At 54.4% G+C, this 26050-nt stretch overlaps 1 protein-coding gene across 7 annotated transcripts in view; it reads left to right on the top strand.

Moving 5' to 3' along the window:
• PRKCA (protein kinase C alpha) overlaps positions 1-26050 on the top strand; it is a 301651-nt gene that overhangs the window by 262618 nt on the left and 12983 nt on the right. For 5 of the 7 annotated variants that reach the window (XM_086355747.1, XM_086355743.1, XM_086355745.1 and 2 more), the window contains 5 exons: positions 9-71; positions 1119-1257; positions 16880-16960; positions 19321-19428; positions 20028-20168. In XM_086355747.1, the coding sequence (XP_086211873.1) occupies positions 9-71; positions 1119-1257; positions 16880-16960; positions 19321-19428; positions 20028-20168 (532 nt within the window). Of the gene's footprint in view, positions 1-8; positions 72-1118; positions 1258-16879; positions 16961-19320; positions 19429-20027; positions 20169-20607; positions 21026-26050 lie in introns of those variants that run through there. The other 2 variants (XM_086355748.1, XM_086355746.1) reach the window with 1 other exon arrangement.

Genomic DNA, 26050 nt, shown 5'->3' with positions numbered 1-26050 from the left:
TGTTGCAGGTTCTATGCGGCAGAGATTTCCATCGGGCTGTTCTTTCTTCATAAAAGAGGAATCATTTATCGGTGTGTATCGAGGCCCTGCTGCCCGCAGCACAGAGGCTTTGCTGGCCCTCTGGACTCCATGGGTGTGTGCTTCTGTTGTGGGGAGAGGGGCTGTCAACATGGAGAGGACAATCCCCCCTACCCCGTCGTGGAGACCTGCTGGGACCCACTGTTCTCTGCAGCCTCTGGGCAAATGTGGACCAGCTTCTGGTTTCTGGATCTCAGAGACAGCATATCTCATTTCTGCTTCTGCAAGAAAATGAGCTTTTCTTTCCCCTGCCAGCTCCCTCCTCTGCCTTTCATGTAGCGTGAGGGTCGGGGACCTGTGAGGGCTGAGTTTCTGCTAGTGATGCTCAGCAGAGGAGCGCAGGTGCTGGGGCGGGCGGGGAGAGGGGGGCCGCCGGATCCGGTTCCTGCCATTGCTGGTTACAGTGAAGGCAGGACGTCGGCCGGCACTAACCGGAGAGTGACCAGGACACGGTGCAAAATGGGGGGCCGAGTGCACTCTGCGGTGGTTCTCAGCCTGCAGTTTGCACCCCGGTGGGGGAGCCTGAGCCCTCTGGGTGGGACACTAACAAACCAGGGAGTGCGGGCCCCTCGGAGCTGCTCAGCTGAGTCTCCGGAGATTCACCTGCAGTCAAGGTGGGAATCACTGTCTCTGTCACTCAGTCTGATTTATTAAGTATCTGCTGTACCCTAGGTGGGCTTCACAGGTGGCACTAGTGGTAAAGAACCCGCCTGCCAATGCAGGAGACTTAAGAGACACCGGTTTGATCCCTGGGTTGGGAAGATCCCCTGGAGGACGGCATGGAACCCACTCCAGTATTCCTGCCTAGAGAAGCCCATGGACAGAGGAGCCTGGTGGGCTGCAGTCAGTGGGGTCACACAGAGTTGGACAGGACAGAGGCGCCTTGGCATGCACACCGGTACCCTAGGCACAGTGCTGCCTCCAGAGATGGAAAATCGCTAAGTGGCAGGCCCCGCCCCAGCTCCCCCAGGCCTGTAGGCACGAGGCAGAGCGAAGCGGTTTCATGCGGAGGGACGCTGATGGCGCCTGCTTCCTTGCAGGGACCTGAAGTTAGACAACGTCATGCTGGACTCGGAAGGACACATTAAGATCGCGGACTTCGGGATGTGCAAGGAGCACATGATGGATGGCGTCACGACCAGGACCTTCTGCGGGACCCCCGACTACATCGCCCCAGAGGTAGGCCCCTCGCTGCCGTGAAGCACGACCACTTGTGGGGTGTGGATGGGATCCAGCATCACCCGTCAGTGTGTGCGGAGCAAATACAGAAACACAAAGCACGAGAGCCCCGTGCACACGCAAGGACACGTCCTGCTTCACGGAACTTTTGTTTCTGTTACACGTATGTGTGAGGTGGGTGTGTGGTAAAATGCATTTCTTACAGTCACAGGCAAAGGAGTGTAAGAACCACCATGGGGTGGAGAAGGAGGGACCTTGCTTGGAGGGGCTCCGTGTGGAAACACAGGCTCAGGGGTGGTTCCAATGATGGGATTTTAGCAAAATCAGAGTGATTTAATGTTTTGCTTTGTTTTTTATTGAAGTATAGTTGATTTATAATTTCGTGTTAGTTTCAGGTGTACAACAAAGTGATTCAGTTATTATAAGAATATATTCATGTTGTTTTCCATTGTGGGTTATTATAAGACACTGAATGTGGCTCCCTGTGCTGTACAGTAGGTCCTTGCTGATTATCTGTTGTGTATAGAATGGTGTGTATCCATTAATCCTGAGCTTCTAATTCGTCCCTGCCCCCCTTTCCCTTTTGGTGACCACCAGTTTGTTGTCTGTGTCAGAAAACCAGAGTGATTAGCCCACCAGACACCATGCTGTTTTATAGGTAGTACTTGGTTCTCCAAAGGTGACCCCGTGTTAAAGAACCCGCCTGCCTATGCAGGAGATGCAGGTTCCATCCCTGGGTCAGAAGATCTCCTGGAGAAGGGAATGGCAACCCACTCCAGTATTCTTGCCTGGAGAATCCCATGGACAGAGGAGCCTGGCGAGCTGCAGCCCATGGGGTCGCACAGAGTCAGACACGACTGAGCGACTAAACAGCAGCAAGTGCCCTCAGCAGCACCCGGGTGTGGGTCCTGGAGTCTCGGCCGGGACGAGCACACCCACGAGGCCCGGCAGAGCAGCTGCAGGACTGTGTGTTGCTGGCAGGGGCCGTGCTGCTCTGGCTTTGTTATTACACACGTGGAACGGTTTTCTTCCTATATTATGAAGCTTCCTGCATGCCAGTGACTGGGTGGGTTACCACCCTGGGTCGCTGTGTAGCCCACTTTCTGCCCTGTGGACGGCACAGTCCCTTCCCCACTGAGCTCCGGCACGGGGCAGGTGATAAATTCCAAGTTAGGCCAACCTTCAGCTCTTTGTAGAGCTCTCATGTTAGCTGTTGGTGACGTTGTGGTATTTATTCAACATGCTGCCTTACATATTTATTTTTGAGGCAGTAGCGAGGGCAAGACATGAGCTTGGAGATCTGACCAATGTGAGCGCCAGTCCAGACTTTATTATTTATAGGCTATGGGAGCTCAAGCAAGTGACCTAACCGCTCCGAGCCTCTGTTTCTGCAGTGGCAAGTCAGGGACAATATTGTGTTCCCTGCAGAGCTGCTCTGAGAACTACAGGCGCCTGGTACAGTGTCTGTACCCGGAACCCTCTGTCACAGCCATTATTCCCAAACGGAAGCCAACTTTTATTCCTTTGTCAAGGCTTTTTTTTTGGTTTTTTTTGGCTTGTTATATTCCTAGTTAGAAACATAGGCTTAGAATATTTACCTAAAAACTTAAATTCTGAATTACATGTCCAATTATTCTCTTGATCCTTAATCTGCCTAACCTCTTTACCTGCAAAGAACCACACTTTAGTTTCTCCAGGTATATCGTGAGTTTAAATATTTTTCAAATATGAAGGATAAAGAAATGGTACAGAAAAAATACGCCCTCTGGATGCAGTATTTATTCTGGAGGCTTCTCCTGGCTGACATGGATTAAACAGGCTGTTATTGTGAGCTGTGCCAGCTCCAAGTACCACCCACCAGATGCTGCCAAAGCTTGATGGCAGGGAACGGCAGCAGTTTGAGGAATCAAGGTGGCTTTGAGCTTCCTCTCCATCAAGACCAGGTCTCTGCTGATCAAACAAACAGCTTCTCATGTTCGGTAATGCCTCGGCCATCTGATATCACCAGGGATGAGAGCATTCCACTTAAATGAAATTTCCCAAATAATTGAAGTTTGTTGCCTTTTTCCCCAAGGTTCCTCGTTGTATTAATTTCATATAGCTGCTATTATCACTACCAGCTTAGAGGATTACAGCAGTACAAATCTATTCTCTTATAGCTCTGGAGGTCAGGAGTCAAAATTCAGTCTCATTGGGTTACTGTGGAATTGCTGACAGGGTGACCGTCCCTGCAGCAGCTCCAGGGTGACTGTCTCCTTTTCTAGCCTCTGGAGCTGGTCCTCAGCTTGTGGTTCCCTCCTCCACCGTCTATGCTGACAGCATCACATCTCAGAATCTCTGTCTCTTCCAGCCCCAGCCCTCCAGCCTCCCTCTCATCGGGACCGTTGGGGTTGCATGGGCTTCACCCAGATACTCCAGAGTCATCTTCCCATCTCAGAATCTATAACTTATCCACAGCTGCAAAATTTCGTTTACTAAGTGGAAGTAGCATGTTTACAGATTCTGGGGGTAAGGATCTCTGAGGGAAGGGAGTGTGGTTCAGCCCACTGCCTCTCACTAAATGATACCTCCTTCCCCCGCCCGAGTGTACCGCTAACGTATCGCGGTGACGCTGAGCTTCTGTAAGCCTGTGCTCTTCGGTGTGTATGTTTTTTTAGTGCTGTGCAGCGTGACCACGTGTCAGCTGACGTCTCCAGCACCCTGTCCAGGTACAGATCGGCTGGCCGCCACAGCAGCTCCCCTGTCGTCCTTTCATAACCACACCCACCCACTTCCTGCACCCCACCCATCCCTGACCCCTGGCAACCACTCTTCTCTCTTCTGTTGCATAATATTGTCATTTCAAGAATATTATAGGATGCAGTCATACAGTATCATCTTTTCGGATTGGCTTTTTCCTCTAAGCACCTTCTAGAACCACAGTCATTATTTTGGAACACTGCTTGTACCACTTGGTCAAGTTACTTAAACACCCGAGGCTTTAGTCTTCACCTGTGAAGGGGCGTGATAATGTCCACCTCATGAGGTTGTCTGTAACTGGAAAGTTGTTGCTCCTGGCATTGATTTTCTTCACTTAACTCACATTGGATTGTAAGCCTCCTGCTGTCTTCCTGCTCACTTACTTGGGACAGTATAGACTAGGTTGACTTGGAAAAGACACTTTTGAACTGAGCTTGATTGCCATTTAAGAGATCGCACCTGTATGGTGCTGGCCATGTCATGCTCAGAACTTGAGGATGTGCTGTCAGAAGGAGGGATGCTAGGAACATCCCTCAGAGAGAGGGATGCTGGGAATATCCTTCTGATATATTCCCAGGAATTCTGGGAGTATCCATCAAAGAGAGAGAAGCTGGGAACATCCATCGGAGAGAGGAATTCTGGGAATGTGACATCAGAGAGAGGAATTCTGGGAACATAACATCAGAGAGAGGGATGCTGGGAACATCCTTGAGAGAAGGGAATTCTGGGAATACTTTCAGTGGGAGGGATGCTTGTAACAAGGTGTCAGAGAGGGACTCTGGGAACATGATTTAAGAGATACAGGCTGGGAACACCCATTGAAGAAAAGGATGCTGGCAACAAGCTGTCAGAGAGGGATTTGTGGAAAACTAACTCGGGGCCCTTACTACACCCAGGATCACATGTCTGGCCCCAGATTCCCTCAGGTCCTGTCACCCTTCATTCCTCTCCTTGTTCCCACTGTGGAAGCGACGATAAAGGGGCGCCCACCATTTCTCCAGTGTCCCCTGTGTGCTGGGCCCTTCTTTCTTCTCCTCGTGACAAACCCCAAAGAGAAACAGAACCACAGGCCCGTATTTCAGACAAGGTGACTGAGGTGGTAAATGATGGTCTGAGGTGACATTACTACAAACTCCGGAGTCCAGCTGCTGCCCCTGGCTCCGGCCATCTCCACCATGGGAAACCGCTCGAACCCGGGCCGTTTGCACATCCAGAGAGCATCCTGCAGGCCTGCTGTGGGCCTTCCCCAGGAAGTGCTCCCCACTTGCGGTGGAAGAGGTGACACAGATGGAACCGGATCTACACCCAGTTTCCACCTGACTCTCTTTGAGGAGTAAGCCGCACTCCTTGGGCAGCTCTGTCAGGAATGACTGCCTGTTGTTGTGCCTTTTGCCAGCATTTTCTTTCTGTGTGTCCAGGAATTGGAATATTTTGCTCAAGGAATCAGTGCAGGGTATAGAAAAGACCATCTAGGTTCATAGTCTGTGAATTGCTCAGAGGTGAAAATAATCCTGTCCTCTGTGTAAACCTTCCTGTCAGGCAAAGGCCACGTGATTATCTTAGGTGGCATTTTCCTTAACAGGCAAAGCGGAGGCTTAAATGTTTGTGACTGTTTGTTCAGAAGCCTTGAAATGGTTTTTGTAACATCTCCTGAACCAGTGAAGATGAGCAGAGGCAGAAAGTGTCACTAACACACGTTTGCAGCCGAGATGGACACCCACGAAAGGGGCCCACATCAGCAACTAGCTCCTGAAGCTGATGTTACTGCGACTCTCTGCTCTGCCATAGAAGGACCCTTCGAGGTCAGCTAGAGAGTCCCCCGAGGCTTCATCTGGACCTCATCCCCCACCTGAAATTCAGCTATCCTGGCCGGCGAGATCCAGTCAGAGTCAGGGGCCTGCCGGCGCCGACTGGACCCGAGCCCCGTCGGCTCTGGCCTGGGCAAGAGCCAGGCAGCGTCTGCGGGCCCCGGCTGCAGTGGGGGTGAAGCCTCTGGAAGGTGCACAGCGCAGAACCCTTCCTCACAGCCTGGTCGGGCAGGGACATGTAGCCCCACCTCAGAGGGCGTCACCCACGACGCAGGGACCCTCTTCTCCGGACCAAGCCCTGGGAACACAGCTTCTGCCTGTCACACTTGAAACACGACTTGGGGGAGGCAGTAGTGGGGTTTGGAGCCGAGATACTGAGCACAAAGCCTGTGTGTCCTCTGCACGAACTGCATCTCCAGAGAGAGGAGGAAACGCCCCGAGGGAAAGAGCCACTAGGTGATATGGACCACGTCTTCTGGAATGTCTGAGGGGCTCAGTCACGACCAGACCCTTTCGTCTCTAAGGCAGTGAGTCAGGATGGTGCCCAGCTGCAGACCCGGGCAGACCCCCCTACCCCGCCAGAAGCCAGGCTGAGCCTGCAGCTCGGAGCCCCGCCCCTCGGGCATTCTCCCCGCTACGGCCCCGTGGGGGCGGGGCTGCCCGAGGGTCTGACGCGGAAGCCGTTCCAAGTGGGCCGCTGCCGCCTGGAGAGCTCAGAGCCGCGGAGGAGCCCGTGTTCTCCTGGGCACGACAGAGGGGCCTGCAGCCCGGGTCACTCCTGGGAGGAGAGGCTTGCAGGCAAGCCCACCCCACCCCCCTTCCCCGGCCCGCCAGCTGCCCAGAAGCGCATGTGCACGCCCGTCCGCTGGCGACAGGGGCCGGATGGATTCCCTCCTGGGGCCTGGACTCTCCTTTCAGCCCTGCCCTGCCCGAGAGCTGCCGGAAGTCTCCGTTTTTATGTAAAGTACGTCTGATTCTCCTTTCCCTTCCTCCACCTGGGCCGGCCTTCCCCTCCTGAAGCCTTGGCTCAGATGTCACCTGTGGGAGGTCCTTTCCTGGCCACCCTGGTCCAGGTGGCAAACCTCCTGCCTCGCCACCACCCCCGCATCCCTGGTCCCTTTGGTGGCACAGGTCACCCTCTGATGGACCATATCACGTGCTCCCATATTTACTTATTTCTTTGTCTCCGACTGAGCTCCATGCGGCAGGACCCTTGGCTGCTGTCCAATGAGGAGTCCCTACCCCTACCTGGGAGTCTGGAGCTGCCGTGGCCAGCAGGAGGGTGTGGGGTGATCACGGGAACAGAGTAGGGACGGTGGCCTCGCGGCTCCCCTCATCCATGACTGGGGACCCCCGAGGGTCTGAAGGTGGACGGGAAGTCAGCCCAGGAACCCAGATGGCCCAAGAGGCCAGAATACCCTCCTCCCTGGAGATGCCTCCTGGTCTCTGGGAAAAAGTCGTAGAGTGAGGGAGTGAAAACAAGAGCATCTGAAAGGCAAATGAACAAGGACCTCGTTTGGTGCGCGCAGGCGGGCAGCCAGGCAGTAAATTAGCGCCTGCCAGACGGAAGAAACGGGAGAAGAGATAGAAGCCAGTGAGGGGTGCAAGGCTCCTCTGAGGTCGGGCTTGTGAGCGCAGACCCCACACCAACCAGGGCGCACGGCCTCGGAGAAAGCCCTTGATTAAGAAAGAGAAGGATAAACCGGAAGGCGCTTCTTCCCATCAAAGGCCGATTTCCCTCCGTGTCATCACGGTCCAGCGACTCCAGCCTCACCGGAGACGATGAACCACCTGCCTGCCTCCCGAGGAGAGGCTGAAGAGCCTGGGCCAGGCGCTTTGGAAGGGAGGGGGTCTTCCTTAAACTGCACGGCTTGTCTCAGATCTTTAGAGGAGTGATGTTGCTTGTATTACCTCATCCTTTGTCTCATAGTTTTCCTGGCATCAGAGCTGAATGGGTTTACCAGTTCTCTGGAGCCTTGGGCCCCTCCTGTGATGTTGTCCCTGAGAGAGTTCAGCCCGTTCGTCCCTCCCGTCTCCCTCCCCTCCCCCACGCTCCCCCCTCCCCTCCCACGCTCCCCCTTCTCTCTTCCTGCCCTCCTCTCCCCCTCCCTCTCCTCTCTCCCTCACTCCCCTCTCCCTCACTCCCCTCTCCCTCGGCCTCCCCTACCCCGCCCATGCTCCCTCCCCCTCTCTTTCTCCTGGTCTCCCCCAGAGAAGACCAGCTCCTTGTGCATCAGCCATCCCTGGATGGATGACCTGCTGAGTGGAGACGCATTGACCTCCTTGCTGCTACTGCTGCTGCTGCTAAGTCACTTCAGTCGTGTCCGACTCTGTGCGACCCCAGAGACGGCAGCCCACCAGGCTCCCCCGTCCCTGGGATTCTCCAGGCAAGAGCACTGGAGTGGGTGCCGTTTCTCCGTTGACCTTGACGTCGGTCTAATCTGCAGACTCGGTGCCGTTGGCCCTGTTTTCCAGATGATGAACCAGAGGGGCAGAGGTCTGTTTATTTCCCCGGGGCCTCAAGTCCTCTGCTGGCCGAACTGGGCTCTGCACTGGGGCTCCTCAGTCCCCCCACAGTGGCTGCGGTCCCAGCCGGAGGCCACCCGGGGATGGACACCTTCCCCCGTCCAGACCTGGCTGTGTCCTCCGAGCAGGATGCACCGACGCATCGTGACTCTGGAATTCTGTGGCTGCGCTCGTTGGCCCTTCCATTGAAGATGTGTTTAAATCTTTTAAAAATGGGGCCAAGATTACTGAATTCCTTTTCACCTTTTACGTGGCAAAACTGCCCTGGGCTGTGGGGAGGAGCAGGCAGGCATCTGGGCAGAGATGGCGTGCAGTGTTCCCGCTGTGGGGCCTGGACTGCACTCCTGAACCCGTCCCCTCATTCGTTCTGACGACAGTCCTGGGGGTGAGAGGCACAGTGCCTGTTCTGCAGACAAGGAAAAGGAGAGCTGCACTGTGGGGGCTTGCAGACCACAGGCGGCCGGGCAGGCTCCAGGGTGCCCGCCCCGAAGGGCTGGCCTGTGGCACTCACACCTCAGTGTACCCTTGCTCTGAGGGCACCACACACGTCTGTGAAGACTCACTGGACTGTGAGACTCTGAAAAAGCCTCTATCTGGCTGATAAAGGTCTTACAGGCACATAATGTGTTCCTCATGCCTACTGTGTTTTGTCGCTGCACGAGTGATCGTCTTGTTCAGACGTGCCGGGAGCATTGTGAACCGCTCCGTGCTCGGCAGAGGAGGCCTGAGACAATGGGGGTTGGGGGCCAACGGGAGCACCGAGCAGGGAGTTGGGCCCCCCACCTGCTGCCCCGGGGGAGACCAGTGACCAGGCCACGGTGGCCGAGCTCTAGAGCCCCTCGTGAGGCCAGAGGCTGACGGCCACGCGTTGATTCTGGATTGATTCAGCTTGGCTGTCTCGTAGCCCTACGCAGACAGGATGTCTCCGAGAAGGGAAGAGTTCTGTTTGATTTTGTGACTTTTTCTTTATCGTCGTTGAGTCAATTCTGGCTATAGCTCTGCTCTTTTAAAAACTCAGGGTGACGTCTGTAAAGTGGGAATCGTCACAGTGCCGTTTCAAAGCTCCACTTCGAGGACTAGGTTTTGCCCATAATAAGCTTGGGCTTCATATAGTTGTGTCTCTTATTTGACGGTTGTTTCAATGATCTGCTGCTGTGTAACCACCCCAAGACTTAAGGGCTTAAAACTACAACTGAGTTAGCACTGGGATTCTTCGAGTCAGGACTCAGCAGGGACGTGCCAGCCGGCGCAGCCCGCTGGGCTCTGGAGGGTCCAGGGGGCCCTGGGCTCTGGCTCTTGGCTACGGCCCCCCGGGTCCACCTCTGTGTGGTCTGCCCTGCGTGAGATTTCTCCTCCTTCAGTGGCTTATTCAGAGCTTCAGACGACCTCACTGAGGCTCCTTAAGCTGCACCTAGAACTTAGTTGCTGTGCCATGCCCACCACATTCTCGAGGTCAGAGCATGTTCACAGGCAGCTCTGTATCCAGGGGAGGCACGTAAGTGCTAGATCCTGGTAGAGGTGAGGCCTGTCCCCGCACAGAGGCCGTCCAGGATCATGGAGGGAGTCCCCTGTACTTCTGGCCTTGAGCTCCGTGTTGGAGAACCCTCAGCACACTCCCTGAAGGGGCAGGTCTCAAAGGCGCCCAGGACCCAGGCAGGAGGGCCCCACTCTGGTTACCCACCTGGGATCAGCAAGTGTTTTCTGCTAAGCGCTAGAGAGAAAATGTTTTGGGTTTTGCCTTCATCTAAATTTTAGATTTCGCCAATTTGAGCAACTGTTCCTGCCAAAAGGCTCAAAGACTGATCATCTTTTTAACATTTTTCCATTTGCATTTAAACAATTTAAAACCATGCTCGGCTCCCAGGCTGCACACGGAGGGCTCGCTGGATGTGGGCTGCGTGCAGGCCAAGGTAGACGTCCCCTCCCTTACAGCGCCCTCTTCGGCCTCCTCAGTTGGAGTCCCTCCCTACAGCTCTGGGGTCCACAGGGCCAGAGGGACCCGCCACCCGCTCTGAGAATCCCTTCCAGGGTGGAGCCCTGGGTCTCCCCCACCCCCTGCATGTCCCTACTTAGGAGCTCGCCAGGCCCTGGCCGCCCCCGTGGATACAGGAGATGCGTCCGGTGCAAGGTGGCTTGATTAAAACTCAGCCTCTGTTACTGTATCATATTCTTAGTGCATCTCGCTGTGAGAAGGTTCTTGAAAATTTCGTGTTGGGAGAAGAGAAAGAATCTGAAGCTGTCCCGTTCTTTTGATGCAACAGGAAACGTGAAAGTTAGTTTGGCATGGGGCTAAAGAGGCTGTGGGGCCCAGGGCAACTGGGATGGTGTTTCTCCAGCCCTGGTTGTTCCACAGTCAGCTTCCCGCCTTATCCCTTGACGAGTAAATGTTACAGAGGAGCTGGAGAGAGATTGGCCAAAGTACGAGCTTAGAGCTTTACCAGAGAGCCTTGAAATGGGGGTGCTTTCTCCCTGGGTAACTGTGTGCTTGGCGCCTCATCCGAGGACTGCTGACGGCCCGCTAGAGCACACTCCAGAGCCAGACGCACCAGGTGTGTGGGCGCGGGGTCTTCCCACCAGATCAGAAGTCTGGCGGTTTATTCAGAATTTTACGTGTGCCTCCTTCAGAATCAGCACAGCCCCTGTGGAAGACAGTTTGCAGTTTCTTACAAAGCTAAACAGTCTTCACTGTACGGTCCTGCCTTCTTGCGCCTAAGTGTTTACCCAGACGAACTGAGAACGTGTGTCTGCCAAAAGCCTGCACACGCGTGTTTACAGCAGCTTTAGTCGTACTGACCAAACCCTGGGTGCTGGCGAGACGCCCTCCCGCAGGTGAGCGAGGAAATAAATTGCGACACGTCTGGACGGTGGAACATTATTCAACACTAAAGAGAGGAGCTCTCGAGGCCTGAAAAACCTGGGAGAGCCTCATACGACCAAGTGAAAGAAGCCAGCCCGAAAACGCTGCTCACTGTGTGCGCTCAGCTCTCGGCGTCTGGAAGAGGCAAAACTAGGAAGACCGTGAAAAAGATGAGTCATTGCCGTGGTCCGGGGAGGGGGGACAGGGCACAGAGGGGTCTGAGGACGCGGAGACTCTCGAGTACGGTAATGGCACACGTCATGGTACATTTTCAAAAACCCGTAGGACGCGCAGGCCAAGAGCGAGCCCTGATGTAAACCTGGGTTCAGGGGATGACGAGGTGCGGCTGCAGGTCCGTCGGCTCTAACAAAGGAGCACCGTGGTCCAGACGTCCCGGGTTCAAGTCCCAGCTTTGCGCCTGACTGGCTGTTCAGCCTGAGGCTGAACTAAGCTACTTAACCTATCTGTACCTCCTTCTTCATCTTTGAAATGGGCTGCTCCTACTGCCGGCGTCTCATGAGGGCTCCATGTGCCGACAGAGAGGAGACCCCGGCCCTTGGTCAAATTCCTGATGGTTGCTGCTCTCAACTGCATCTGAAGCCGCACACGCTGCCCCCGATTCCATGAAGGCCCGTCTGCTTCGGGCAGGTTGTGCGGCCCTAGCCCAGGACGCTGGGGGCGGGGGTGGTCCTGGAGCGACATCCTTCCAGCTGCCACCAGCCTGTGGCCTCCTAAGAGGCCAGGGCTGCCCCCTGCCCCTGCCCCTTCCTCGCACGTCCTGAGCCCAGGCTGGCAGAAAGCCGTTCATATTCTGCTTACAAGACAGGCAACATCCCGACACCCCCGAACACGTGGCTTGAGGGGCTATAGTAACAGTCACAATGACAGACAGCCGTGGAGCTGGTGTCCGGGCCCCAGGGCCGCCTCTGCCTCCTGTGTGCCGCTGGGAGGCTGCCGGCTCCAGCCTTCCTGCGAGCCTGCCTTTCCTGTCGTGAGTTTCCTGCAACGGGAACATATCGCCAGGGCAGTCCCTCACTGGGGTCTGCAGGGCACCAGGCATCTCCCGGGCTGGGCTGTGCTCCCAGTGCCAGAGGCCCTGCACCCGTCCCCTTGGGGACAGACCCAAGACAGCCTCCCGTCCACGCCGTGGTCCCTGAGCAACGGCCTCAGCCCAGAGCTGGCTTCCTGGGTGGGTGGGAGCATGGCACCGGACTGGACGGTGGGAGCTGGTAGGACTCAGTCTGGGCCAGCCCCGCCAGGAGGAATAAAATGCAAGCCAGAACTGCCTTCAAGTAGCCATGTGTCTGAAAAAAGAGGGGAAGTTAGTTCTAATGTATCTTATTGAACCCAGCATATCCAAAGTGAACGATTCTCCATGGGCTAGTCTGCATTTGGGGGTTTTGCACCCAGAGCGCATCTCCGTTTGCACAGCTGCTTCTCAGAGGCTCAGAGCCGCGCATGGCCGAGCGGCTGTTCAGGGGGGCAGTGCGGGTCTCCTGGCTCACAGGGCTGGGAACCGGTGCCCTAGGCCTGTGCTTCTGGGTGCTCGGCTGTTTCGTGGGCTCCTTCTCTAGCCGGTTCCCCTTTGCAGAGAGGTAGAGATGTTTTTAATAGCAGCTCACTGGGGGCAAAGTCTGCTTCTTGCTAAACGAGGGTGTGTGGCGCTGAGGTCACCACCTCCCTGGCAGCTCAGATCTTAGAGCCGTCTCATCCCATCCAGGGCGAAGCCGGGGTGATCAACTCTCAGGGTCCCCAGGAGGAAATGCTCCCGCTAACCCCTAAGGCCATCCTGTTACTAACACCCGCAGGTGCTGTGGGGTTCAGAGCAGCCTCGGGCGCTCCGAGCAGGGCTGGCTGGCCGGCACCAGGGGCTGACCAAGGCCGTCGCCTCGGAGGACGCAGCAGGGTTCTCAGCACCAGTCAGGAGACCTTAACTCTGTGGATGTGGACCGCAAGGAGCAAGTCAATACAAGAGTCAGAACAAACAGCACTGAAAGCTTCAGGTGGCCTTTAGGGTGTGTGGATCATTCTGGCCAGAGTCAGAGTTCCACACCCTGGACTTCTGACAATTCCCCGAACTTGGGGGCACCTTCCAGGCCCCGGAGCAGGCAGGCCTGGGTGGTGAGAGGCTCGGATGTGTGTGGAAGTGGAGTCCGAGGTAAAGCTGGTTCCCTACCCAGGCCACACTTCGGCCTTGTGGGTCACACAGCAGCACAGCCTGTGTTCAAAATAAACAAAAACCAAAATAGATAAACAGCAGTTTTCCTATACAGCTCAGAGAGCTATATTCAACATTCTATAATAACCTAAATGGAAAGGAATTTAAAAAAACGTAGATATACACGTGTGTGTGTGTGTGTGTGTGTGTGTGTGTGTGCGCGCGCGCGCGCGCGCATGTGTGGTCTCCCCTGGTGGCTCAGATGGTTAAAAACCCGCCATTTGATATCTGGGCCAGGAAGATCCCCGGAGCAGGGCATGGCAACCCACTCCAGTATTCTTGCCTGGAGAATCCCATGGACCGAGGAACCTGGTGCGCTACAGTCCGTGGGGTCACAAAAGAGTCAGACATGACTGAAGTGACTTAGCACAAATGCACGCATATATATGTAACAGAATCACTTTGCTGTATACCTGGAGCTAACACAATATTGTAAATCAACTACCCTTCTATTACAAATTCTTTAAAAAAAAAAAAACACTAAAACACTGATTAATGAGAACAGATTGCAGGGCCTCGCTTTAATATAGTTACAAGAGCAAATTTTACTCAAGGGCTTTTGAAATATAGTTACGACAACTGGAATGATGATTTTGAATCTCGTTAAACTAATCCTCAGAGCCCTTTGATTCATATTTTATTAATCCCAGTGCGAGTGGTTCCATGTATTTGAAAGCCATAAATTGTAGTTTTAAAACAAATATGTCAATGTTCAGAGCACCACTCATTATCTGTTTGGTTTCAGGCATCTCGCTTCTATCCCCTAAAATCTGAGCCAGCAGTCGTTGCTGGCTCCCTGGGCACACAGTGGGCAGTGTGTCTCACACACTGGGAGCCGGGCAAGTGAGCCCCCCTCTCCCAGCCAGGATCTGTGGTTCCTCTACTCGCCCAGGTCAGGCCATCGGGGACTGGTAGGACTCCAGCATTTCATGTCATTAGGGAATAAACTAGGGACACATTTTGGTAGGGTTTTTTGTGCTTTTCATGTTTGTACTTTCTGAGTTTTCAGAGAAGAACAGTCTTCAAGAGAAACTAAGGCTTCTCTGCAGGTCCCTCTGGCTCTCCTTGTCTTGCTGAGGAAACGAGCTCTGAAGCTACCGCATCCGAACATGCGCCCCCTATTCCCACCCACACGGAGCCAGGAACATGTCCTCCTCACGCCCCAGCGAGAAATAGTAACTATTTAAAGGAATAGGGTGGGCCGATACGCAGGAAGTTAGCTGATGTCCCAGGACATTTGCTTAGACATAGGGGAAACATAGCCTAGGGCACCCCAGAGTCCACTGGAACACCGCAGAGTCCACTGGGACACCCCAGAGTCCTCTAGGGCACCCTGGAGTCCACTAGAGCATCCCAGAATCCTCTAGGGCACCCTGGAGTCCTCTAGGGCATCCCAGGGTCCTCTAGGGCACCCCGGAGTCCTCTAGGGCAACCCCAGAGTGCTCTAGGGCATCCCAGGGTCCTCTAGGGCACCCCCAAGTCCTCTAGGGCAACCCCGGAGTGCTCTAGGGCATCCCAGGGTCCTCTAGGGCACCCCGGAGTCCTCTAGGGCACCCTGGAGTCCTCTAGGGCATCCCAGGGTCCTCTAGGGCACCCCGGAGTCCTCTAGGGCACCCTGGAGTCCTCTAGGGCAACCCCGGAGTGCTCTAGGGCATTCCAGGGTCCTCTAGGACACCCCGTGGTCCTCTAGGGCACCCTGGAGTCCTCTAGGGCATCCCAGGGTCCTCTAGGGCACCCCGGAGTCCTCTAGGGCAACCCCAGAGTGCTCTAGGGCATCCCAGGGTCCTCTAGGGCACCCCCAAGTCCTCTAGGGCAACCCCGGAGTGCTCTAGGGCATCCCAGGGTCCTCTAGGGCACCCCGGAGTCCTCTAGGGCACCCTGGAGTCCTCTAGGGCATCCCAGGGTCCTCTAGGGCACCCCGGAGTCCTCTAGGGCACCCTGGAGTCCTCTAGGGCAACCCCGGAGTGCTCTAGGGCATTCCAGGGTCCTCTAGGACACCCCGTGGTCCTCTAGGGCACCCCGGAGTCCTCTAGGGCATCCCAGGGTCCTCTAGGGCACCCTGGAGTCCTCTAGGGCATCCCAGGGTCCTCTAGGGCACCCCGGAGTCCTCTAGGGCACCCTGGAGTCCTCTAGGGCAACCCCGGAGTGCTCTAGGGCATTCCAGGGTCCTCTAGGACACCCCGTGGTCCTCTAGGGCACCCTGGAGTCCTCTAGGGCACCCCAGGGTCCTCTAGGGCACCCCAGGGTCCTCTAGAGCACCCTGGAGTCCTCTAGGGCATCCCAGGGTCCTCTAGGGCACCCCGGAGTCCTCTAGAGCACCCTGGAGTCCTCTAGGGCACCTCAGGGTCCTCTAGGGCACCCCAGGGTCCTCTAGGGCATCCCAGGGTCCTCTAGGGCACCCCGGAGTCCTCTAGGGCATCCCAGGGTCCTCTAGGGCATCCCAGAATCCTCTAGGGCATCCCAGGGTCCTCTAGGGCACCCCAGAATCCTCTAGGGCATCCCAGGGTCCCCTAGGGCACCCCAGAATCCTCTAGGGCACCCCGGAATCCTCTAGGGCACCCCAGGGTCCTCTAGGGCACCCCGGAGTCCAGTTTGTCTGCAGAGCTGCAGGTGTTCGTGCTGAGCACCTGTTGGAACCCTCCACCCAAGTCCTGGGGCGTGACCACGGTCAGCAACGTGTGTGCTTAGGCCTGCAGCCTACCTGCGAGGCAGCGTCTTAGAAATCCGAGTCAGTACTACCCCCTTTCCCAGGGTGGGGCAGGGGGCCTAGAGCCGCCTGCACGTCCAAGAGTCTCCAGCGGGTAGAGGGGCGGGCAGGGGACAAGGTCTCCGGGCCCATCACCAGCTGCAACCAGTCGTTTCATTTTACTCAAGTATCTAACCCAAATCTAAGAGGTCACGTGTCATGTTGCACCCACAGACACATCTCTGAGGCACATGGCCGTGCACACACTCACTTCTAACTGAAGGACACTTTGTAACTAACCCTCAGACCTTGTAGGCCAGGGAACAATGTTAGCAACAGTCCTCTAACATCATCCAACCTCAAGACTGTATTTTAGTTTTACTAACTTTTTTTTACAGTTGGTTTGAATCAAGATTCAGACAAGGTCCAGCTCGTACATTTGATTATATTTTGCGTCTCTCTTCAAGACACTTCGAAATGTCAGTCCTTCTGCAGGTGCCCTCAGGCCTGTTGTGCAGCACAAGGAAACTGGAATTCCTCTTTATCCTTCTCCTCCTCCTCGTCACCATCTTTATTATTTTCAGCAAAGTTCTGTGACACAGTTAGTCTCCAGGTGGGTTCGGAAGAAGAGTCCAACGGGTCCAGAGCTCTCGTGGGGCAAAAGGATCCCTTCAAACCCAACGGCAAGCATTGTCGCCACCTTGTGTGGAGAACAGAGTGTAAATGCCTGCACGCTTGCCTTCCCTGTTCGCTCACCAAATGCAGTTGATGTGTTTGCCTTCTCACAGATAATCGCCTATCAGCCGTACGGGAAGTCCGTGGACTGGTGGGCCTACGGCGTCCTGTTGTACGAGATGTTGGCTGGGCAGGTGAGTTTCGCGTGTTTCACGCTCGTGTGAGGCCGCGTGGCGTGACGGCTGCAGGTCTGTTGGGCCAAGGTCATGGGATGCGGCCGATTCCAGTCGGACTTCCCTGATCCTGGCCAGAGCGGGAGAAATGGTGCCAAGCTCATCTTCTGATCGTAAAAACCCAATTCGCGGGGTGCAGACAGGGCAGCTTTCTCGTCACCCACTGAAGCCCCTGCACGGTGAGAACAGCAGCCGCCTGCTGCGCTTCCGTGTCTCAGCCAGGGCCGGGGTGAGGTGCACAGCTTGGTTCTCCAGAAACCACCAGCTGCTGCATGTGCGGAGACAGAGTCGTTGTCAAAGGAAGATGTTAGTTAGGCCTGAAGAGGTGTTTCAATAGCTTCTCCGTCTGCCCTTATCTGTCCCTGGGCAATTCATTGTAATTTTCATAGAAGTCAGCGAGGCTGAACCTCCAGTTGAGAAAAGGAAGACTAGGCTCCTCTTGGCCGCGTGACCCAGGTCAGCTCACCAAGGGCACCGCTGCCCAAGTCCCTCTTTCTAAGGTGTGGCTTCCTGTCCGTGTCACTAGGCTCAGGACACGAGCCGCCATTGGCAGACGACCCCCGCAAGCCGCAAGTGGGTTAGCAGCAACAGGGGCAGGTCCGTCTCAGGGTCTTGGGGCAGGCCTGTGGGCAGGGAGCTGAGCCCGCAGTCGTCCACGGACCACGCTACTCCCGGCTGTGGCTCCACCGTCTAGGGCCTCGGGTTCCACTGCTGCATCCTCCTTACTCAACTGGCTGGTGGAGAGAGGGGGACAGAGTGTTGAGGGGCCAGCCTGGAGCCCACATGCATCTCTCCTGCCTGCACTGTGCCAGCCACAGGCCCCCAAGAGCCAGAGGGCTGGCAGAGGGCTGGCCACGAGCTCGGCGTGGGGCTGCGGGGCTGGGGAGCCCCAGGCACGTCTCAGCCATTTCTACCCATGATTCTGTCCCGGGCAGCTTCCGATGACCTCTCAGCCCTCCAGGGGCTTCCCTGGTGGCTCAGCTGATAAAGAATCCACCTGCAATGTGGGAGACCTGGGTTTGATCCCTGGGTTGGGAAGATCCCCTGGAGAAGGGAAAGGCTTCCCACCCAGTAGTCTGGCCTGGAGAATTCCATGGACTCTATAGTCCACGGGGTCACAAAGAGTCAGACACGACTGAGCGACTTTCTCTTTCCTGTCAGCCTCCGAGTGTGCTGAGGAGCTTGCCCTCCGTAGCTAAGAGCCTTCATAGGAGAAAATGTAAATAAATACCCCCAAAGAAGTCTCTGAATCTTTGTTCTTGGGAAAGAGTCACCCTTTCTGACAAGTCACTTCCATCAATTCACTTAGTATCCATTCAATGCGGATGTATTAAATGTGCCTGGTGAAGGTTCTGAGAAGCACACAGACCTGACCTTCAGGAAGCCTGCAATCTAGAGAGACCGTAGATGAGGAGCGTTTGCCGCTTGGCATCGGCAGGGACTGGTTCCCGGACCCCGACCGCCGGGTCCCTGATGGGGACTGGCTCCCGGACCCCACAGACCACTGGGTTCCTGGGGGGGACTAGTTCACGGACCCCACAGACAGCCAGGTTCCTGGGGGGGACTGGCTCCCGCTGGGTCCCTGGGAGGCGCGAGTCCCGGTGTAGACCGTGCGGTGTCTGCGCAGGCCGCGCGTGTCCTTCCGTGTTACTCAGTACACCCGACACGGTGCAAGTGCTACATGCGTGGTTGTGAATACCGTATCAATGGTCTGTGTTTGCTGAAAACCTAAAGCGCTGTAAGTGCTACGTATGTAGCTGTAAATACAGGATCAATGCTCTGTGTTTGCCAGTGTGGCAATTTCAGGTTTTCCTTTTCCTGTATTCGTTTATTTTTGGCCATCCTGCCTGGCTTGTGGGATATTAGTGTCCCAGCAGGGATCAAACCCGGGTGCTGGTGGTGAAAGCACCACGTCATAACCACTGGATGGCCAGAGAATCCTGAGTTTTGCTTTTTAAAATGTTTTGGACTTTTGTTTCACTTTCGATCTGCGGTTGGTTGACTGTAATAGCAATAAACTCAGAAGAGATTAAGAACAGGTTAATGGGTTAATTATAATTTATTTGCAAATTGTTACAAGCATTACTCAAAAGCATTTTCCCTAAAGATTTTTGGGGTTGCCCAGGGCAAGATAATTAAAGGGACAGAGGAAAAAATGGAAAACACACTCAACCACCAACCTAATTAAAAGTAATCAGCCTGCGAGTGTGCAGCCCGCGTGTGCAAGGAGCCAGCTGTTCCCTGGCGCTGAGCGGCATCTGCGGGCCCGAGGGGTGAGCCTCTCAGCCTAAGTCGCCCCCTCCCCCTCTTTTCCGCACCAGCCTCCGTTCGACGGCGAGGACGAGGACGAGCTGTTCCAGTCCATCATGGAGCACAACGTCTCGTACCCCAAGTCCTTGTCCAAGGAGGCCGTGTCCATCTGCAAAGGGGTGAGTCACAGGCCGGAGATGCCTCCTGGCACGTCTCAGAGGCATCCTGGGGGGCCACGTGCCCACGCCCCCAGGTTTCAGGTGGCGCCTTTTTTGTGACAGCGTGTGCTTTTGTGAACCATGAGTCTTGGGTTCAGAGCATTTTGGTCCAGGCAGCAAGCAGGCATGTGATGCTGGCCTGCAACACCTCGAGCACACACCAGGTGCAGCGACTGTGCCTTTAACAAGCTTGTTATTTGGCTGTGCCGGGTCTTAGTTGCGGCCTAGGGGCTCTCGATCTGGGGATCTGGGCGCAGAGCAGCCAGAGGGCGCCCACCCACCCCAGCGTTGTTCCGGTGGACCTGTTTGCTCCTGTCTTTTTTCCGTTGTACTGATCGTAGCGCGTGTTTCAGGCCTCAGTGTGCTGGTCTGACCGTCGCACGGTGTGAAAGGGCTCCCGCGGCCGACGCCGCTCAGCCGTCACCTTGCATCACCTTTTTTACTTTGGTGAGAGCGCTCCGGCTCGGCTGTCCGCGGGGATCGGTACACAGTCCGGGACTGCACGGCAGCCCCCGTGTTGCCCTGTCCCACGCGAGAGCCTCTTTCTCCCCCACCTCTAGCTGATGACCAAGCACCCCGGGAAGCGGCTGGGCTGCGGGCCCGAGGGCGAGCGGGACGTGCGGGAGCATGCCTTCTTCCGGAGGATCGACTGGGAGAAGCTGGAGAACCGCGAGATCCAGCCACCCTTCAAGCCCAAAGTGGTGAGTTGGTGCCCGGCCCTTCTTCCTGGGGTCCCGGGGCTTGCTTCTGGAGGGAGGGGGCTGGTGACCCCCCGGCCTCTGCAGTTCCCAGTGGGCCTCAGTCGTGTGGCCCCCATGCCCTCAGTAGGCAGCAGAGCTGCCCCCATGCGATGTGAGAACCAGGGCAGGACCTCCTGTCTTGGCCTCACAGGACCCCTTGGGTGCATGCAGCTCTCCTGGCCTGGCCTCGGCCGACGGGCCCCAAAGCATAAGGAGGCCTCAGCCGGCCCACCGGCGGGCCTGGGGACGGTCGGCACCCTGGCCAGGCCCCTGCCCCAAGGACTGTGTCCGCCCATCTCCAGCATGGTGCCTTGGCTTCCATTCTTACTGTATGACCTCCCCTCGGCCCTGTTCCTTGTTCGTTTACAAATTCGTCCGTTTAACCCTCACAACAACCCAGCGAGGTGGCGATCATGGTCCCCAGTTTACAGTCCAGAACACTGAGGCACAGAGAGGCTGACTCACTTGCTCGAGGACACACAGCTGCTAGGTGGTGGAACCAGGACGCGGCTCCGGTGTTCTGGCCCCAGGATCTTTCCCCGTTGCACATGGCTGCATCTTCACACCCCATCTCAGCTGGGAGAGGGGCTCCCAGAGCGCCGGGGAGCAGCCCTGCTCACAGGCGGCATCAGGAGCGTCCATGGGGCTGGTTCAGCCCGAATCTGTCTTCTCCGACAGGGGCCGCCTGAGCCTGCACAGGGACCCTCCCGGGGCGCTAAGGTAGCCCCTGGGGGGCTTGTGGCTTTCTCAGAGCAGCAGCTTTCTCATCCAATCTGCTTATGTGTCCTCTCCTCCAAGAATAAAACTGCTGCTGGTGAGCCCACGGATTTTATTTTTCCAAGATATTTTTAGCACACACTAAAGAAAAGCTGAAATTACTCGGGTCAGTTGACTTCCTCCTGAGTCATCATTTCAAGTAGGGCCCTCGTGTCTCTGCCACCCAGCTTCTCTGTAGCCGGTCCGGCTCTGAGTCAGGAAGCTCCCGTGGGAGCAGATCCGCCTCCAGGTTGCAGAACCTGGCGTAGGAGGACGTTGGATAAAGACAGTGATGAGGGGTGCTGCAGGCGGGCTCAGTGGAGTATTCTGTCAGGGATTTTCTCTCTCCCCTTTCACATCTATGTAGGCTTCTTAAGTTAAATACGAGAGGAATTCAACAGTACACAACCTAGACGGCATATTCAAAAGCAGAGACGTTACTTTGCCAACAAAGGTCCGTCTAGTCAAAGCTATGGTTTTTCCAGTTATCATGTATGGATGTGAGAGTGGGAACACAGAGAAAGCTGAGCACCGAAGAATTGATGCTTTTGGACTGAGGTGTTGGAGAAGACTCTTGAGAGTCCATTGGACTGCAAGGATATCCAACAAGTCCATCCTAAAGGAAATCAGCCCTGAATATTCATTGGAAGGACTGAGGCTGAAGCTGAAACTCCAATACTTTGGCCACCTGATGCGAAGAACTGACTCACTGGAAAAGACCCTGATGCTGGGAAAGATTGAAGGCAGGAGGAGAAGGAGGTGACAGAGGATGAGATGGTTGGATGGCATCACCGACTCAATGGACATGAGTTTGAGTGAACTCCGGGAGTTGCTGATTGACAGGGAGGCCTGGTGGGCTGCAGTCCATGGGGTCGAAAAGAGTCGGACACGACTGAGCGACTGAACTGACCGGTACAACAGTATCCTGTGCATGCATCCTAAGTTGCTGCAGTCGTGTCCGACTCTTTGCAACCCCATGGACTGCAGCCCGCCAGGCTCCTCTGTCCATGGGATTCTCCAGGCAAGAACACTAGAGTGGGTTGCCATGCCCTCCTCCAGGGGATCCTCCCGACCCAGGGACTGAGCCGCCTCACTTGCGTCTCCCGCATTGGTGGGCACGTTCTTCACCACCGGTGCCGCCTGGGAAACCAAGGGTAGCGTCCCACTCACAGCGTGGTTTCTGAGCAGCAGCAGCGTAGAGACACGGGCTGACCCTGCTTGCGTGTTGAGCAAAGTGCAATTACTTGTCAGTCACACTCCAGAAAGAGAGGACATGCAGCCAAGTCAACCAGAATATCCATCTTCTTCTTCTCTCTGTTCTCACTTCATCTTCAGAAGAAATCATTTCTTGGCACAGCCTCCCACTCGTGGCTATGGTGGCCCCGAACTCAGATGTGGGGGGAAACATGAGGTCCTTGCTCTGGCAGCCTAGAAGGCAGGTCGCTCCCCAGGCCCACAGAACTCCCCAGAAGGGAGTTAGGCAGTTGAGCCATGATCAGTTCAGTTCAGTTCAGTCACTCAGTCGTGTCCAACTCTTTGCAACCCCATGAATCGCAGCACACCAGGCCTCCCTGTCCATCACCAACTCCTGCAGTTCACCCAGACTCACGTCTATCGACTCAGCAATGCCATCCAGCCATCTCATCCTTTGTCGTCCCCTTCTCCTCCTGCCCCCAATCCCTCCCAGCATCAGAGTCTTTTCCAATGAGTCAACTCTTCGCATGAGGTGGCCAAAGTTCTGCAGTTTCAGCTTTAGCATCATTCCTTCCAAAGAAATCCCAGGGCTGATCTCCTTCAGAATGGACTGGTTGGATCTCCTTGCAGTCCATGGGACTCTCAAGAGTCTTCTCCAACACCACAGTTCAAAAGCATCAATTCTTCAGCACTCAGCCTTCTTCACAGTCCAACTCTCACATCCATACATGACCACAGGAAAAACCATAGCCTTGACTAGATGGACCTTTGTTGGCAAAGTAATGTCTCTGCTTTTGAATATGCTATCTAGGTTGGTCATAACTTTCCTTCCAAGGAGTAAGGGTCTTTTAATTTCATGGCTGCAGTCACCATCTGCAGTGATTTTGGAGCCCCCCAAAATAAAGTCTGACACTTTTTCCACTGTTTCCCCATCTATTTCCCATGAAGTGATGGGACCAGGTGCCATGATCTTCATTTTCCGAATGTTGAGCTTTAAGCCAACTTTTTCACTCTTCACTTTCACTTTCATCAAGAGGCTTTTGAGTTCCTCTTCACTTTCTGCCATAAGGGTGGTGTCATCTGCATATCTGAGGTTGTTGATATTTCTCCCGGCAATCTTGATTCCAGCTTGTGTTTCTTCCAGTCCAGCGTTCCTCATGATTTATTCTGCAAAGAAGTTAAATAAGCAGGGTGACAATATACAGCCTTGATGTACTCCTTTTCCTATTTGGAACCAGTCTGTTGTTCCATGTCCAGTTCTATCTGTTGCTTCCTGACCTGCATACAGATTTCTCAAGAGGCAGATCAGGTGGTCTGGTATTCCCATCTCTTTCAGAATTTTCCACAGTTTATTGTGATCCACACAGTCAAAGGCTTTGGCATAGTCAGTACAGCAGAAATAGATGTTTTTCTGGAACTCTCTTGCTTTTTCCATGATCCAGCAGATGTTGGCAATTTGATCTCTGGTTCCTCTGCCTTTTCTAAAACCAGCTTGAACATCAGAAAGTTCACGGTTCATATATTGCTGAAGCCTGGCTTGGAGAATTTTGAGCATTACTTTACTAGCGTGTGAGATGAGTACAATTGTGCGGTAGTTTGAGCATTCTTTGGCATTGCCTTTCTTTGGGATTGGGATGAAAACTGACCTTTTCCAGTCCTGTGGCCACTGCTAAGTTTTCCAAATTTGCTGGCATATTGAGTGCAGCACTTTCACAGCATCATCTTTCAGGATTTGAAATAGCTCCACTGGAATTCTATCACCTCCACTAGCTTTGTTCGTCGTGATGCTTTCTACGGCCCACTTGACTTCACATTCCAGGATGTCTGGCTCTAGGTCAGTGATCACACCATCATGATTATCTGGGTCATGAAGATCTTTTTTGTACAGTTCTTCTGTGTATTCTTGCCATCTCTTCTTAATATCTTCTGCTTCTGTTAGGTCCATACCATTTCTGTCCTTTATCGAGCCCATCTTTGCATGTCATGTTCCCTTGGTATCTCTAATTTTCTTGAAGAGATCTCTAGTCTTTCCCATTCTGTTGTTTTCCTCTATTTCTTTGCATTGATTGCTAAAGAAGGCTTTCTTGTCTCGTCTTGCTATTCTTTGGAACTCTGCATTCAGATGCTTATATCTTTCCTTTTCTCCTTTGCTTTTCACTTCTCTTCTTTTCACAGCTATTTGTAAGACCTCCCCAGACAGCCATTTTGCTTTTTTGCATTTCTTTTCCATGGGGATGGTCTTGATCCCTGTCTCCTGTACAGTGTCACGAACCTCAGTCCATAGTTCATCAGGCACTCTATCTATCAGATCTAGGCCCTTAAATCTATTTCTCACTTCCACTGTATAATCATAAGGGATTTGATTTAGGTCATACCTGTATGGTCCAGTGGTTTTCCCTCCTTTCTTCAAGTTAAGTCTGAATTTGGCAATAAGGAGTTCATGATCTGAGCCACAGTCAGCTCCTGGTCTTGTTTTTGCTGACTGTATAGAGCTTCTCCATCTTTGGCTGCAAAGAATATAATCAATCTGATTTCGGTGTTGACCATCTGGTGATGTCCATGTATAGAGTCTTCTCTTGTGTTGTTGGAAGAGGGTGTTTGTTATGACCAGTGCATTCTCTTGGCAAAACTCTATTAGTCTTTGCCCTGCTTCATTCTGTATTCCAAGGCCAAATTTGCCTGTTACTCCAGGTGTTTCTTGACTTCCTACTTTTGCATTCCAGTCCTCTATAATGAAAAGGACATCTTTTTTGGGTGTTAGTTCTAAAAGGTCTTGTAGGTCTTCATAGAACCGTTCAACTTCAGCTTCTTCAGCGTTCCTGGTTGGGGCATAGACTTGGATTACTGTGATACTGAATGGTTTGCCTTGGAAACGAACAGAGATCATTCTGTCGTTTTTGAGATTTCATCCAAGTACTGCATTTCGGACTCTTTTGTTGACCATGATGGCTACTCCATTTCTTCTGAGGGATTCCTACCCGCAGTCTTAGATATAAATGTCATCTGAGTTAAATTCACCCATTCCAGTCCATTTCAGTTCGCTGATTTCTAGAATGTCGACATTCACTCTTGCCATGTCTTGTTTGACCACTTCCAGTTTGCCTTGATTCATGGACCTGACATTCCAGGTTCCTATGCAATATTGCTCTTTACAGCATTGGACCTTGCTTCTATCACCAGTCACATCTACAACTGGGTATTCTTTTTGCTTTGACTCCATCCCTTCATTCTTTCTGGAGTTATTTCTCCACTGATCTCCAGTAGCATATTGGGCACCTACTGACCTGGGGAGTTCCTCTTTCAGTATCCTATCATTTTGCCTTTTCATACTGTTCATGGGGTTCTCAAGGCAAGAATACTGAAGTGGTTTGCCATTCCCTTCTCCAGTGGGCATGATCAGGGTGTGTTTATTTCTTTATTCCTGGAGCCTTGCTGCTGCCCGGCTGGCGTTTAACCAAGCATGGGTTACAGTACTAATAAGGGGGGTGGATCAGCTGCCCCCGATTGTGAAGAAACAGCCCCGAGAGCTCACGACAGAAGCAGGAATCATGGAGCAGAGCCCCAAACCTGCAGGGGCCGGGGGGAGGGGCGGGGCCTGGGTCGGGGAGGAGCCAGCGGAGGGAGGGGCCTGCTGGTGCGAGCGCCAGGTGCGGGGAGCCGGCATGTGTGGACGCAGGAGAGGACGAGGCTGGAGAAGATGCAGAAGGGCGGAAGGCAGAATCACGTGCGGGCTGGATCAGGAGGAGCAGGACAGTGGACTTTCTGTCCCAAAGCCGAAGAGCGTCAGCGGGGAGGGGCCCGGTCGGGAAGTCCGGTCCGGACAGTCATCCCTACAGCAGGCGTCTGTGGGCAGCAGGGCAAGGCCTTGCCTCAGGGGACGGGCCCTCCCGCAC

This window comes from Bos grunniens, chromosome 19, assembly GCF_055505025.1.
Source record: "Bos grunniens cultivar Pamir isolate PY7600 chromosome 19, Bosgru_T2T1.0, whole genome shotgun sequence".
Taxonomy (NCBI): domain Eukaryota; kingdom Metazoa; phylum Chordata; class Mammalia; order Artiodactyla; family Bovidae; genus Bos; species Bos grunniens.
Note: the sequence above shows the minus strand (reverse complement) of the source record. Positions and strands in the feature narration are given on the sequence as shown.